At 38.0% G+C, this 17,118-nt stretch overlaps 1 protein-coding gene across 5 annotated transcripts in view; it reads left to right on the top strand.

Annotated features, from left to right (window-relative positions):
• The window catches only part of Adamts3 (ADAM metallopeptidase with thrombospondin type 1 motif 3), a 210,718-nt gene that overhangs the window by 107,970 nt on the left and 85,630 nt on the right, over positions 1-17,118 (top strand). For all 5 annotated transcript variants that reach the window (XM_021162812.1, XM_021162810.1, XM_029478041.1 and 2 more), the window contains one exon: positions 562-718. In XM_021162812.1, coding sequence (XP_021018471.1) covers positions 562-718 — 157 coding nt within the window. The remainder of the gene's footprint in view (positions 1-561; positions 719-17,118) is intronic.

Genomic DNA, 17,118 nt, shown 5'->3' with positions numbered 1-17,118 from the left:
ACCAAATAGGATATACCTTTTTTGGTACTCTGGTGAAATGGTTGTATCATGTGATTTTATTTTTACGCTGCTTAAACTTGTTTTGTTTTGTTTTTTTTTTTACCTCTTATCGATTTTTTATTCCTGGAATATTTTTTTTAAAGTTGTGTGTGTGACTGAGTGTGCCTGGGTGTATATATTTGTACCATCTATGTGCGCACATGCGCCTGAACACCAGAAGATGGCATTTAGCTGTGTGGAACTGAAGTTACAAGGGGTCGCCAACCACGATGTGGGGACTGAAACCAAACCTGGGCACTCTGCAGAAGATCAATAATGACATTAACTGCTGAGTCATCTCACTAGCCTCAATATGAATTTTCTTTGTTGTATGTGATATATATCTATATATCTATGGATTCCTAATATATAAGAATGCCTAGTATAATTTAAGTGCCTTTAATTTATAATCAGACAGAAAAACCATTCTCATGACTTATGCTCTTGCCATTTAAAAGGATGTACTTGTGAACTGAAAATGATATTTAATTTTAAAATGAACACATTTTATGCTTTCTTTAGGCTGGGATGATAAAGAGCGATGATGAAGAGTATTTCATTGAACCCTTGGAGAGAGGGAAGCAGATGGATGAAGAAAATGGAAGGATTCACGTTGTCTACAAGAGATCAGCAGTGGACAGGCCTCCCAGAGATGTATCTGAAGACATCTACCACAGGGGTAGGCAGCTTAAGTAACCAGAGTTTTACAGGAGAGTTTGTAAAGTAAATCATGAAGTGTACTGATATAATCCCTGGTATAAAATACCTCCAACATGCAAAAAGAAAGAAAACCTTGATTAAACATCCATTTAGCTTCCATATTTCATAAGAGCACATGCCAGTGAGGTTCTTTTGATTGATGTATAGGTTGTTGTCATCATCCCTTAAATCTATAATCGTTAAGCCTTGTTTAAAGTCTAGTAAGCACAGGATAGATAGACAAACAGAGAGATAATCATTTTTGTTTAAGGGAGATATAAGTTAAATTCTGTAGGATTTTATTTTAAATGGATTGGAAATGTAAATGTTATGACATCTGAAGTTTTTCTCATTTTGTTTGGTGTAGTGAAGCCTGGGCACAAGTTGATATCAACAGAAGAATTTAACTTATATCTCTTCCAAACAAGAAAAGATCCTATAAGCTATACCTGATCACTCCATTCATTTCCCTACAGTATCAATTGCTATAAATGTTAGTGCCCATTCATTCCATTGCTGTAATATTTACATTCTATAATATATGAATCTCATAACCAAAATTTTAGTACTATAAAAATAATTGTATGGATTTTGCAAGATGCACAGATCAGTTAAGGATGAAATTTTGCTACTTGTTTGAACAGGTGAAAGACAACTGTCCTTTTTATGAGTTAATTTTATCAAAAACCAATTGTAATAAATCTTCATTCATGCCATGTGAAGGATGGGCCAAGGAATCATATAGATTCCACAACCAACAAGATTTATTATCTAATCTTAGCTGAAGTTTTGACTAGAGACATTTTTATGTCTAATCTAGTCATTGGGCTCTTCCATGTTGAGGAATCAGCAAATCAAGTTGCCTGTCCTGTTTGATTTTCTTTGAATCTTTCTTTTCTTTGGCCAAGACTTTCAGGGTGTCTTTCCCTCTTATATCTGATCCATATCACTCTGGAAGGGGTCCATAGTCCTTTCTCCCTTTCCTTGTCACCACAAATATAGAGCCTGTCTCCCAAAATAGTTCCTGGTCCAGTAATTGGAAATCATTAAAGGTATAGCTTGATCTCTGTCTCAGAGGAATTTTAAAATCATATCGCCAAACATACAATCATCTTTATTTTGCTAATTAAAACAACTTAAAGCAATGGTAGCAATACAGACAAACATTATTGATGAGCTAGTGCTCCTCCATAATCTCCTGTCTTGTTCTTCTAAGATTAAATTCTAATAGTGAGATCAAGGCCTAAGTTTCTCCTGTCTAATATAGGCTAAGCTGCCTAGCCCCTCCTTTTCGACCTATAATTTAAGATCAAAAGCTTCAATTATTTATTCATCTATATATACTTATATCCTCCCTTTTATGGAGATTAGTCTATCTATGGGTACATATGCCCCTTTAGATAACTTGAATTAACATAAGCTTCTATTATCTGTCTGAGGAAAGTTTTTTCTACTTATTCCCTGCTCTTTGACCTATAATTTATGATTAAAAGCCTCAAAATATTTATTCATTTATGTATTCTTAAGGACATCTAAACAATCATCATTATATTCCCTTCAATTCTTAAAAACAATTATATCAAATTTTGTATATCTCTATCCTTTATTTATCTGGTTGTGGGTGTTAGGCAGCTTCTTTGACTCTCTCTGCCTTCTTTTGTGCAGCCAGCCATCTCTTTGCACAGTAGGCGCTCCCAGCATCTCTGAGCCCAAACTCTTTAAGAAATTTCCATGTGGATTAGAAAAAATGTGTAACCTATTAAGAATCCAATTCTCCACTCCTCCCAATATAATATCATGTCATGTGTGTATTCCATCCAAGAATCTCTAAATAATTTTTAATAGTGAGTTCTTTCCTGTCACATTGCACACCATCTGTAAGAGTAGTGAATTCATTAAACTACTTTGGTTCCCGGTGGGTTACACACACGTACCCTCCCAAGAGCACCTCTCTATTTGCTAATTAAAGACACACACACACACACCAGCTAATTTTGATATGCCTTGACTAGCTCAATGGTTGGGCATTTCTAATCTTCCCCAAGGCTACCAAACACTCCCCTCTTGTATTCCTGTGTTAACATCTTTTAAAATCTATATTTCATCTCTGCTACCCCAGACCCAATCAGGGAAGTGGCCTGTAGGGCCACTTTCCTAGATTCTTACATGCCAGCAGGCCTTTAAGTTTCATCTTTCTCCTTCCCTGGATGACAATTCTCTGTCTTTCCTGTCTCTCTCCTGACCCCTCAGCTGTGCAGTCTAAAAGTCCCCATAGCCTTGCCCAGCCAATGGCTCTATGGTAATTTTTTATTATCAATCTAAGCCAGCTGGGGGCAGGGACACTGAGGTCTGGAAGCATGGATTTTTGGAAGCCAAAAATAAGCCAAAGCATTAGAACCAATCCCACACAGTTTAGAGGAATGGAAGTAAGGTAGGGATGTAGCTCGGACATGGAACACTTGTTTTAAAGAATACTTAGCTATTTGTATCAAAAGTTTAACTTTTTTCCCTAGCACAAGGAGAGTTCAGATTCATAAGTTTAAACACCAAACTATAGCCTCCTAATTCTCTTCTAGTCAAAGGATGGGGGCCTGAGTATTTTTTTTTGATGACATATAGTCCAAGTATAAATTTTGGATCCAGTCAAGAGTCCATCTGAGATGTGTCAACGAGTTGCAATAAGAGAAATACAATAGAAAAGCTAAGGTATAAAAAGGGAGAAACAGATATATGGAGCATGTCTTTGTCATTTTCCAAGTTATCAGGGGAAATATTGGTTCACAAGTGATTACCTGTACCCCTGCAAAGCTTATCAGTAGAGTCTGTAGAAACATTTTATCCTATTTTCTATTTATCCCAATAATTCCTTGGTTACGTTTTGAAGCCTTTTGTAGTTCACCTACTCAGATGTGCCAAATTTCTGAGTTGGAGTTTTTTTGTAATTGTTCTAAATTAAAAAAAAAAAAGATTATGGCCTAGACAATAGTGTTGAGTATCAAGAGAACAAGTATGAGATACAGCAACAGTGCCAGATGCGAGTGGAAATTGGAGTGAAAATGATAAGGTTTTGTGATAGAGTGGATCTTATGGGTTGGGAGAGGGAAGAGAGGCAAGGATCTGACATATCTCAAAATTCTAATTTGAGACCTGAGATATCCCTGAATTAGGGCATATGAACATGAGTAGAATAAGCCTTGGTGACGATGACATGGGATAATGGATGGATATTTGAAGATCCATTGGAAACAGTGAGGACATTTTATAATTGCCTGTGTGGGTGACAGTCACTGGAGAAGCCAGCAGCAGTGTCTTCATGGCACTGCTCTTTGCTAAGCACCCACTCTCACTGCCTTATTGCCTATGTTTAAACCTGTATTAAAACAGCTTGTCTTAAACTTCAGCGTTGCTCCAAATGTGCAATATATATTCTCATTACTTAATGGGGTATTTCACCTACTCTGGTGAAATGGAGAGAGGTGGATCTTGGGAACTCAACTGGCCAGGCTGCCCAGCCAAAATGGCCAGCTCCAGATTCAATGAGAAACCCCATGTCAAAAATTGAGATGGAGAGAAATAGCAGAAGATACCCAAAGCTAATAATCTCTGGCCCTACAAGCATAGGCAAGTACCACCTGCTGTACATTGAGACTTCCATTAATGTTGTCACTGTGAGTTATGGTCAGTGCAGAGTTGGCAGTTTGGGTAAACTATAGCTCTTCCTGTACCTGTTAGGATTCAGTGCTATCCTTCTAGCTAGTGACAAACAGAAGCTTGGCACGCTTATGATAGAGAAGCTTTACATCGTCATGATCTTTATATCATCCCAGTCTCTACATCGGTGGGAGAGTTTGATTCACGTCTCTGTGATTGTGGAATTATTCACTTTTTGACATCTGTAGTCTGTACAAACCAATTTTCTGTGTGACTCTATGATATTGTAATTAATAATTACATGAAGTCAAAATCAACCTCCACTATTCAATCATTTGTCCAAACTAAGATTAAACAGACAGACAAACAAACACCCTGCCCAGCCCTTAAGACTGCTCACACTGCCATGCTAAGCGGTTTGTTCCACACAGTCCAGGGGTAAGGGGGTGTTTACATGGCATCCCTAAGCTTTCCATATTTTGTGTTGGTCTCTAGGCCTTAAGCTTTTCTCCTCACATTACAAGCTATTCATTCTCCAGTAGCTCTGTGTTAAAGTAATTTTTGTAATTACTTCCTACCAGTGGGAAACAAGCCTTTATCTCCTGGCTCTCTTTCAGAGTTTTTCATTTTCCTACAGGAACCCAAGTGTTTGTGTTGCTGGTGTGGTTGTCATGGTGCCCTGAAGGAGTGTTTTTGTCGCAGGTGGGAAACATGGAGTAGTCAGAAATGATGTAGGAGTTGCTCCTGGTTACTGGGAAGTGAAACTACAGAGCAAGCGGGAGTTGTGGGAAGACTGGTCTTGGAGAGGCTCGGGCCTGGGTAGATGCAGAGTCGTCTTTGGCTTTAGACGTGTGAATAGGAGCCCCAGTCGTTTGCTCTGGGAGATTCTCATGACCTGTGAGTGGATCAAAGAGAATTCTTGATGAACTTTGTAAAAGGAAATTATGGATGACATAAATTATTTTTAGTATACATTTTATTAGTAAATGATTCATAAATGATATTACTATAATACAAAGCTATGCCACTGAGCGAACATTCTTTTAAGAAGTGTTAGATTATAAATTTTCTCAACCACTCTTTATAATCTCATCTGAGGATCATCTGTGGAGCTACTTCTATTGAACTCATGTGTGAATATGGAAATACTAATCATATATGAAGGATCTTTTAGTATATTTCAGTCTGTGTGTTTATAATAATTATACAAAAATTAATTTAATATGAAGACTGTCTTGTTCCATAAAGTGACCAGAAAGCAGAGCCAATGATATTTAAGGAATTTTCACATGGCAAACACAAATGATAGTAAGTTGTTTTCTTGAGTTAGAATGTGTAACTTCTCAGCTATGAATACTAACAATATAAAGCATCGATGAACTTGCACAGGAACTTACTGTAATGTTGCTGTTCAAAAGTAAACCTATGTAGTCCTTGAAATGTTTTCCAAGTTTGGTCCTCAGTTTCAGAACCCCCATGAATTTTTCACCATATGTTATACGCTACCTAATTTTATGTATTTGTGCTGTCTAATTTCCTTACAAGATAGAGACTGCTAAAAATTTATTGATCTATTTATTTGTTTATTTATTTACTTATTTTTGAAAAGTATGGCTTTATTAGTGTCTTGTATAGTTTGATATCTGTATTGATAAGATGCCATCAAACAGAAGTGTAAGTAATAAGAAATTGGAATATTAGACCTAACATTAATCTCTTAAGTACTTAAGCTCTTCATTTATAATTTTAAATGACATGTCAACAGAGCAAGCAAGGGATTTTGATGTTGGTATTCACTGTCTTTCCTCACTACATGAACTTGGCTGCAGCTTTTCATCTAGTATCTTGACAGCCATTGTCAGTACTAAAGACTGGCTTCTCTATTATTGTCTAAGAAGAAGAATTCAGTTAAGCAGTCTGGAAAAACTATACTACTATAAACTTTTGTTAATATCCCATTCTCTTTTATAACTATGCAACATTTAAAAAACATGAGTGTGGTTCAGGTAGGATTGCCATGATCTAAGATCCATAGAGTACTTTGCATTCCTTGCTCGCATCTCTCCTTAAATTCAAGAAGAAATATTCTAAAAGGCTGTCAGTTCAGACTTAGACCAATGGGCATATCTGGCAGATATGAGGATAATTTTTATATATTTGCAATGTGAGTGATGGATATTGTACAAAATAATTATAATAGTAACCATTTTGATTACTTTTATTACAACTCCCATATTTTAATAATAATAATAATAATAATAATAATAATAATAATAATAATAATTTTATATTTTACATCCTGACCACAGTTGTCCCTCCATCCTCATCTCCCAGCCCCTATCCCCAACCTTCTCTCTCTCCCTCTACTCTTTTTTCTTCTGAAAAGGGCAAGCTTCTCCCATGGTTATCAACCAAACATGGGATATCAAATTTCAGTATGATAGACACCTCTCCTCATTTTAAGGCTGGATATGAGGCAACCCAGTATGAAGAAAAGGGTTCCAAATGCCATCAAAAAGAGTCAGAAACAACCCCTGTTCCCACTGTCAGGAGTCCCACTAGAAGACCAAGCTACACAACTGTAACATATGTAGAGGTCCTAGGTCAGTCCTATGCAGGGTCCCTGATAAACCACCTATCTTTGATGAGGTTTTTGGGTTTTGTTGTTGTTGTTGTTGTTGTTGTTGTTGTTTTTGTTTTTGTTTTTTGTTTTTATGAGACAGGGTTTCTCTGTATAGCCCTGACTGTCCTGGAACTCACTCTGTAGACCAGGCTGGCCTTGAACTCAGAGATCCACCTGCTTCTGCCTCCCAAGTGCTGGGACTAAAGGTGTGCGCCACCATGCCCAGCTCTTTGATAAGTTTTAAAGATCTTTCTTAGTTATTGTTCAGCTCACTATAGCGTGCTCTAGAGTATCACTCAACTCCATTTCTTCGTGTTACAATCTTATGCCAGTTATGATACAACAGTTTGGGTAACTACAATTAATGTCATGCTTTACATCTTGGGAATTAGGTAAGTGTGAAGCAAAGAGGTTAAGTAGCAGCAGTTTTTAAATGGACACTCATTTTAGTTTACAAAGTGATTACAGTGGATACCCAGTTGCCTCGGAGTCCTAGCTTTGATTTCCCTGCCATAATGCATCTGAACTCTGAGTGGAAATAAACCATTTCTCTCTCAGTTGCTTCTGTCTGAATAATTTTATCACTATGTCAGGAAAAGAAACTAAGACTGTATATTTGGTCTTGTTGTCTATCTTCCTTGGGACCCTTTAGAAGAAATCATTACAAGACGGTAAATCCTTTCCACTGTACTTCCTTCTATCAGTTTACAGTTCCGTACTTTCTTTGGTACTTCTTGTCAGCGATTTAGGACCTCTGTGGTTCCTAGAAAGTGTTTGTTTTAGGATTGCTTTTTTTATTTCTACAATAATTACCATTTAGACATTGATAGGGATTAATGGAACCTGTAGATGGTTTTCTGAGTGTGGATATCCTCACAGTATTTACTTTCTGAGTGAACACAGGTGGCATTCCGTTTGTTTCTTTTCTCTTTGATGCAACACTTTTTTATGGAATGTTTTCCTTCCTCTTCCCCTTTTCCGTTTTCACTCAAGACTTCTCAGATAGGACTGTGGAATGACCAGTAAGCAGGTGACCTTTGTACAAAGACAGGGAGGACTGACATTCTATTTTCCAAGCTAGTCTCATTGCACACGCAGTACACTTCTCTGTCCAGTACAGAAGTCATTCAGCACAGTAGCTTCATGTTTGCAGAGACATACAAGATATGTATGTACTTCAAAGGGTCATTGTGAGGACACTTTGGAAAGAGGACTGGCTGGCTTAAAGTAAGTTTTCTCATCCAAAGCTTAAGCACCTTTTAATTTATAGTTTGTTGCTTAAAGGATCATAGATTATATTTGATGTCCTCAGTCATTGAGAAGACTTTAGCATTTTCAGTTGTTCAATGTCTAGATTGGTATAGTCATAATTTAATCCTGCATAAACATTATTTTCTGGTCTAACTAACATATAAAAAACAGTCTTATTCCAATTTACACAGAATTTTATTATTTGAGAGTTACATGTAATGTGATTTGATCCTATTTACCCTGTCCCAAGTTTTTCAAGATCCACTGGGACTCATTTGTGGTTAAACACCCCACTCATGGTACCAAATTTTATCTTAGTTAGGGTTTCCATTGTTGTGAAGAGACACCATGGAGAAGGAAACTCTAATAATGGCAAATATTTCATTGGGGCTGGCTTAGAGTTTCAGCGGTTCAGTCCATTATCATCATGGTGGGAAGCATGGCATCATGAAGGCAAACTTGGTGCTGGAGGAAGCAAGAGTTCTACATCTTAATCTGAAGGCAGCCAAGAAGAGATTGTGTCAATCACATGGTCCAAACCTGAACATATATATGAGATCTCAAAACCCCACCTCCACAGTGACATACTTCTTTTAATAAGGCTACAACTCCTCCAATAAGGCCACACCTCCTAATAGTGCCACTTCCCATGCGGCAAGCATATTCAAACCATTCACTGCACAAAGAATGTTCTCTGACAAGGTGTGAGGACTTTACTAATCTATTAGTGGATTAGTAAAGAGATACAACTTAAGAAGGCTGTTAGATACTTGGTCTATTTAGCCAAATAATAACAGTCAGAGCTACAGAATTCTACATGTTAGTAAGAGTTATTGAATTTATTTCTCTAGGGATGACAGGAGCATGATGCATTTATCAGTGATAGAGAAATGACTCAGTAATTTTTTTATGGAAATCATAGAGTGTCACATTGTCATTATGAGATCATATACTTCTGAAGATTTTTCTCTTTTTGTCCAATGATAGAATAACAAGTGTTAAAAGTGATAGAAATACCATCTCCAGATTTCCTTTAGCACATCTATTTTAATGTTTATGGATTGTTTGCAAAAACAGAGGAGAAATAAGATCACACTTGATGGCAGTTCTGTTCCATAGGTACCCAGATCTAGTGACTAAAGCCCATTTGCAATTTGAGGTACAACCAAAAAATTAATATGCTAATGGGGGACTGGATGCCACTGTGCTCAGTGTTTAGTCCCTTGGAACCTCCCCCATATTTCTACTCACAAGTCTCTAACATGACATAGATATAGAGTTGCTTAATATAAGACCATGTTCCATGAATACAGGATGACACACATTTTCTGATCAATCCCCTTTCATACTACCCTCTGGACATTTCTAGATATTTTTATGAAGGTTGTTTCATAGAGTCACTTCATTCGTGTTAAATGTCTTAGAATATAGTTATCTGGGGATATTTTGCCAAAATAGGCTCAGTCATTTGAATCTTATCTCTTGAGTTAATTTTAAATTTGGATTTTAATCAACTAGTCTCAGAACTGGTAATAAGTAAATACAGCAATTGATGGGACTTTTGTTTGATATTGGACTGTCTAGCATGTATCCCTTTTATGAATTTTATTATTTTCTACCTCACAGAAAAAGTAAAAGAGGTTGCATTAGCTAATTCCTGTCAATTTTTAAGATGGAATGCTTTCAAAGTACATGAAGATATAATGCCGAAGAAAATTAAACAAACTTCTAGGATATTGTGATGCAAGATAATTATTTGTTCATTGTATACCTAGCCATGTGATCTATCATCTAACATTATACTGTAGTTAAAAAAAAACTGGTTAAAACATAACTGATTGAAACTAAGCTATTGTTCAGTGAAGACTTCAGTGAGACATCTTCAAATTAATTTTGTACCACTTTCAAGTACTAGTGCAAGCTACACTGTTTGAGCAACTAGACATGAATGTTGAAGGATGCCTGAATTTGGAGTAAAATACAATGTTGGATAGATAAGAAAAGATCCTATTTCTGAGGATAGAAGACTAAAGTGTGGGCAGCTATGGTGATGATATAGTTTTAAAAGTATAGCTCTTAACTATTTTTAACCAAAAGTTAAAAAGTACCTAAAGACACTCATAACTCAATTCTACTTTATAGATATGTCTAAGCTGTGAATGATGGATAAATATGTTTTGTATGCAGTATATTTTTTCCTAAGGACATGTACCAAATAGCTTTATGACCTTGATAATGTTACTTAACTTACCAAAGTCTCAATTTACTCATTTTAAAGTGGGAAAACAATACTGCATATTTCAAAGACTTTTAAAAAACACCGAAATAAAGAATCTCATTTCATTTCCTTATACTTACTATGTGCTCAACTATAAGTTAATCTTATTAGTTTTAATATATCTTTCCCTTATGGTTGTCCAGTACTCTTGTAAAGAATTGTCAAGCATCTGTATTAGTCCCTTTTATCATTTGTATGACCAAATGCTCAACAAGAAGCCACTTAGAGTTCAGAGGACAATGTCTATCATGGCAAGTAACTGAAACCATGGTGCAGGAGACTGTGGCAGAAGCATGGTGTGGCAATTGCTTTCTCTTAGCACAATAGATCAGGAAACAGAGACAAGATAAGAAAAGGGATTGGTCTATATAGATCTCAAAGACAATCCACAAACATCCACCTTCTCCAGCTAAGAGATATCTCCCAAAGATTCCACAACCTGAAAAAGGGCTGCTAGCTTGCTTGAGACCAAGTGTTCAAATACACAAACCTGTGGTATATTTCACTTCATATTCCTTGTACTGTAATGGGCCCTGTAGAGCTGAGCATCTGCCTTGCTGTGGGATTCCAGAGCACTTCTGGCAAGCCACTCAGGGGAGACAGACCACTGTCTGTGATAGGGGTCCTAGCCTATGTTCTTCTGGGTGAGAGACAGTGGGGTCCAGAATGGATGCTGTGGTTCTCAACCTCTTGTGCACCCAGAATGGGGGTGTATGTGGGGGGAGAGGAATTGAGAATGGTTGTTCACAGCTGAGCTCAGGATGAGGCAGATTCCGGATTGGCTCTGAGTAAGAGGGCTGAAAAAGAGAAGGTCTTCCCCAGGTGATTTAGGCAGTGGCTCTTTATGACAAAGGCCTGCCTCCTGTGGTGATCCTCGATGATGGAGATGGTCCCTGCAAACTGCTTCATTTGATGGCAGGTGTGAATGCATACATCATACTCAAGGTGAACCAGGGATTAAATACCTTTTGCAGGGAGGAATGCCTAGGAAGAGAAGCTCATCGACTAAACACTTGAGGCTTATCTGGATACTTCATTAGCTTGGAGAACTCCAGGTTTTTATGCTATGTGACCTGTTGTCATGGTCCTCTCTATGGGATGTTATAGTTATGTGTTCCAGGATAGGTAGAACTTGGCAGGGAGCTGGTTCCCTGGGATCTTGAACCTTCTTCATCCTTACTAGTTCTGTCTGGTGGCATGGTCCACTTGTCCCACAGGCCCCTAGCTATTCTATTTCTGAACCTGTTTGTCTTGGCCATGTTAGAGGTGGGAAGTTATATATCATGCTTTGTACATTCCACACATATATGAACACATACCAATAAATTGCTATCATTGCTATATTGTAGAACATGAACATTACATATTATAGAACATATCCAGATGTAAGAATTACAAAGAACACAATAAAGGGAAGTATATAAAATCATGTCATTTCTCTGTGTTGTGGTGAGTATCATTATGTATGCTTATATAATAAGTAGTCTGCTTTTGAGACTTCTCTGGAGACTTATTATAGGTGTGGTGATCATTATGAATTACAATATTGTATGTCATCATCTAGCTTAAAATTGCCTGTTGGATAAAATGTAATCTTTTTTTCACTCATGTCCTGAATCTTCCCACCATTTTTGCCCTTAGTCTTCTTTAGTGACTCTCACTTCCTCCTAGATAGTGTTTATTTGGGGTATACTAGAGTGTCTCCTAAGCATTTTTTTTTAACCCAGACTTATGTTTTGTAATTGTATTCACTAGACTGCCTCTCTGTTCCTTTCAGAACAGAACAATAGAATGTATCCTTGCATCTTACATCCCTTGGAAAACAGTAGAAGCTCCGTGAGCAGTAAGTTCCCTATCTGCCTTAGATTCTGTAGGATCTGAAGGAGGAAGGCAGTGTCTCACAGCCGAGGACTGAGATAGTATACCAAAGTCCCCAGTGCACATGGCTTTTCTATTGTAATTTGTGATCACCCTTTCCTGTAAGAGTCACTTAGTTTTCCTTTATGTGTATAGGTATTTTTGCCTGTATATATGTCTGGTAGTATGTTTGTGCAGTGCCCGAAGAAGCCAGAAGAAAGCATCAGAAATTTGAAACTAGAGTTATAGATGCCTTATAACTGAACTGTGTGTGCTGGGAACTGAACCTGTGTCCTCTACAAGAACAACATGTGCCCATAACTGCTGAACTATTTCTCCAGGCCCTCACCTTTTATTTTGACGAACTGTATAATAGTCTTTGGGGAAAAAAATCCCTCAAGTTGCTTATGTAGAATAAATGAAGGGAGGCTATTTTTCCATGTGCAGCATTATATATAATCGAAGAAGAATAATATACTATGAATCAGATTATAGAAGAAATTAGTGTCTTTTGAGAAAGTCAAATCTCTTAAGGAAAATCATTGCTCTACCTAAACTCTTTCCAACAGGTCTTAGACAAAGCTGCAGTTGTGGCCTGTGAATCAGGCTTTCCTACTGTCAGGAGGCCTCTATCATATGTATGTAGTTTTCTAAGTATGTAGATAATTGAGTCCATCAAGACTTCTCTCTCAGAAAGTTTCCATAGTTTCTCAAATATTTTCAGAATAGTCTATGGTATAAAAACTGTTAGTGACTAACTGCCCTCAATGTTCTTGAACACTTTAATTTGCTCCTAAAAGCCATGTTTATAGATATATTCAGAGTTAATAGGATAGGGAGTTGCTGCAGTTTATGTAATAACATATTTCCTACCAAGTTCTGGGAATTTAAATAGCAAGGATGCTAATTTAATAGTATACCTGTTCTCATAAAAAGCATGATCTTTTGTCCCCCTTTATGAATAAACAGGTCGATTCTGGCACAGAGTTCCCAATTCACCAAACTCAAGGCTATGTGTACTGACAGGGAAACGTGTTCTGTGAGGATTTCTTCCTAATAGATCAGAAGATAAAGAGAAACACACTGCCCCTTCCAATGACTAGGGGCCTGAGGTATTTGGAAGTTTGGAAGTCTGCACTGAGGCAAGGGCAATGCCTTGGGCGCAGAGGTCTTCATTATCTCAGCTCACAGCACGCTTCAGCAGCGATGACATCATCGTGGCTTCTCTCACCTCAGAACCCAGGCAGGAGACACTTAGTGTCTTTGTCAGATGTGTGTAGAAAAGAGAGCACAAAGAAAGAGCTTCCTGTGGAGTCGGGGGAGGCTTTGCGACTCCTTCTTGGTTCTTTGTGAAAGCACATGACTGGACTTGTAGAAGATTAACCCCCTTCACGTTCCTTTAAAAAAAAAAAATCAAATAGATGCAAAGCAGCTCTGCCACTTTCTTCCTCTCTGTGAACTCCGTATTCTGGTGGGCAGTGAATTATTTTGAATTCCCTAAGAGGGGCCATGGCAGTCAATGGGGGCTGTGAATGAGGGCCCTCTGAAGGGGTGGCTTGTGGGTTTTCACTGTTCTTTATGGCATTATTCCTCTGAAAGAGTCCCCTCTAAGAGTGGGGTCAGCCTAGAGACCTTTATAGTGTGTGAAGTAATCCATCCTTTAATCTCTTCCTTCCTGTGGGAAAATCAGCCCAGGGGAAGGGAAGGGGTTGGGGTGAGCTCATACATACACCCCTAGACAGCCTTGTTAGAGCATTTATGTTTCATTTTCTGCTGTCTTCTGCATGACTATGGTGTATTTTCAAATTTGGTTCTTTCATAAAGAAGAAAGTCTGAAAAACTTAATTCTGTGCTGATAATCTTGTCTAGGTTATGAATACTTTCCTCTGCCCTCGGAACTAGTGTCTCAGCAATCTGTCAGGGGTTACATAGCAAAGAAAATAGTCTGCATTGGGTTATTATTACACTGTGACATCTCCCATGCATTTCCATTCCCTGTGGTTGGACTTTATTTAGATATTGTCTATATACAATGTTATATGATTTTACCTATAAATCTAGATTTTATGTAGGAGAGCAACAAGATTTATATAGTGACAAAACTAATACTGAGAGGACAAATGACAGCTGACTTTGGGGCTGGTATAGTGACTGGGAGATGGGATAGTAAGGGAAAGTTTGTTTATTAAGTTATTGTTAGTTATTATCCTCAAACAGGTTCTCCAGCTGCAGCTGACACAGGCCTTGAACTGTCTTTCATTTTCTCTGCTTCCTGAGTGCCTCCCGTCTTACAGATGTGCACTACCACACCTGCCTGACAGAACACTGGTTTACTTTTTATTGTATGATTGTCAAAATCTACACAAGTGTTCACATGTCACATTTATTCAGAAGCCATTAAAAACATATTAGTCTGAGATAGTAGTGGGCATTTTAGACCAGGTTCTTGTGTGTTTTGATTTGGGGCTAGAGTTTGGAAAGGTTATAGCAGGTTTCAGGTGTAGCTTACAAACAAGTTTACAAAGGGGAAAAGGGGGGAAAACAGCAACTAATATTTTACTGGAAAATATATAAATGACAGAAGTGTATTTTACACATAATTTACAGGTATGGAGTGTAAATTTCTTTTATTAGAAATAAAAGGTTATTAAAACCTGGTTATAAGAACTAAAAGTTAGCTGTCTTTGGTTGTCTTTGAAACAGGCAGACAGAATTAAACAAAGAAGTATGGTGGTCTTAGGAGAGAAGCCCAAGGAAAGAATTGGATCCCTCTGTCATTGCTGGGTCTTTTCTTGTTGTTTCCCCAGTTAGAATTAAACTAGGAGAAAATAAGTATTGTACTTGCAACCTCTTTCTCCAAACTTCGCCACAGAAGTGGACTTAGGGACAGGTAGACAGGAAGACTATCAACATACCACAGAACGGTGAACTTTCAGACCAAAATAATGTTGCATGACACAGCGGAGCCCCCTCTACTTTGGATTAAGGATGTATGTTTTTATATGTAAGAAGCAGTTTATGGTAGGCTAGAGAAGCGTTAGATAAGTCCCTACTTGGAGAAAATACCGTAGACACATGAGGGTGCCTACATGGGTCACCTGTTACCATGGAGAGATAGAGGTAAAGATGCTGCTACTACCTGTCAGTGTGGTATGAAATGGAGCATGGGCTGTATAAGCCTGGAGATTCAGCTGAAGTTTCTCATCTCTGGTGATGGAGGAAATCCCAGCCTGGCAGTACAGAGGACCAGGGGCTAGGCTCTAGGAGTCCATGAATAGTAGCTTGTGTTCATTTGTCCTCAGCCAATAACTTCAAGAACCCAAGGCCACTTCTCCTTTGTGTATGAAGCCACTATACAGGTGAATAAGTTCAGTCTGTGGATTTTTATTTTCTTTTAGAGATGGGATCCCATGGGACCCAGGCTGCCCTCAGCCTCCCTATGTAGTAAGGAGGACCTTGTACCTTTGATCTTTCAGATTCACTGGCAGGCACTACCACAGCTAGTAAATGCCTTTTAAGTATTTGGCAAAGAAAAAAACTCCTATTTTTAATACCTATGTTAAGGAACAGGGTTGTTTGTTTGTTTTGTTTTGTTTTGTTTTGTTTTTTCATTACAGAGAAGTTGTTAGCCTTTCAGGGATCCTGATTTTATTTTTATTTTTGAGACAATATTCTTTGTAGCTGAGACTAGACTCATACTTGCTATGTAGTGTAGGCGTTCCTTGAATTCTCAATCTTCCTGCTTTCCCCTTATAAGTGGTGGGATTACAAACCTGTGTCACCACATCCATACCCCAAATAATCCTGATTTTCACCTAGAGCAGTGCTTCTCAACCAGCAGGTCCCAATTCCTTTGGAGCTCAAATGAGCCTTTCACAGGGGTCATGTATCAGATATCATACATATAGGGTATTTACATTATGATTCCTAACAGTAGCAAAAAGATACGAAGTAGCAACGACAATAATACGATAAGTGGGGTCACCACAATATGAGGAACTGTATTAAAGTGTATTGACTATCACTGATCTAGAGTTTCAGAGGCCTCCTTACTTATCAGGAGTGAGTAACAAAGAAAGCTTCCTCCAGGTCTCTGAACCCCACTTCTCCCACCCCACACATACACTTGCTGTGTGACCTTGATGTACCATAGCTCACAATCCAAGGCCCGCTTTTAGGTCCTTCTTCATTCCTGGGCCTGACTGCTTCTCACCTTGGGTAGGAGAATGTTTGCTATTTTCCTCTTTTCTCTTTTCTAACTCTTTCCTCCCTCCATCCCTCTTTCTTCTACCCTCTCTCCTTGTTCTAACATTTACTGACCCAGAATTCTCTCTGGTTTTGTTGTTCAAGAGACTAATGCTGAATTTGGTCATTGATGGGCCATGAAACAAATTCAGGAGAACTTTACAAATGAAACGAAAGAAAACAAAGTATTGAGTTGGAATTTTGATGGGGAATGTAATCTTTTTTCACTCATGTCCTAAATCTTCCCACCATTTTGATGGGGATTGCATTGAATCTGTAGATTGCTGTTGTGGCTTCATAGAATGAGTTGGGTAGAGTACCTTCCGTTTCTATTTTGTGGAATAGTTTGTGAAGAACTGGAATTAGGTCTTCTTTGAAGGTCTGATAGAACTCTCCACTAAACCCATCTGGTCCTGGGCTTTTTTTGGTTGGGAGACTATTAATGACTGCTTCTATTTCTTTAGGGGATATAGGA

The sequence above is a fragment of the Mus caroli genome, chromosome 5, assembly GCF_900094665.2.
Source record: "Mus caroli chromosome 5, CAROLI_EIJ_v1.1, whole genome shotgun sequence".
Classification (NCBI taxonomy): Eukaryota; Metazoa; Chordata; class Mammalia; order Rodentia; family Muridae; genus Mus; species Mus caroli.
This window is presented reverse-complemented; position numbering and strand designations above follow the sequence as displayed.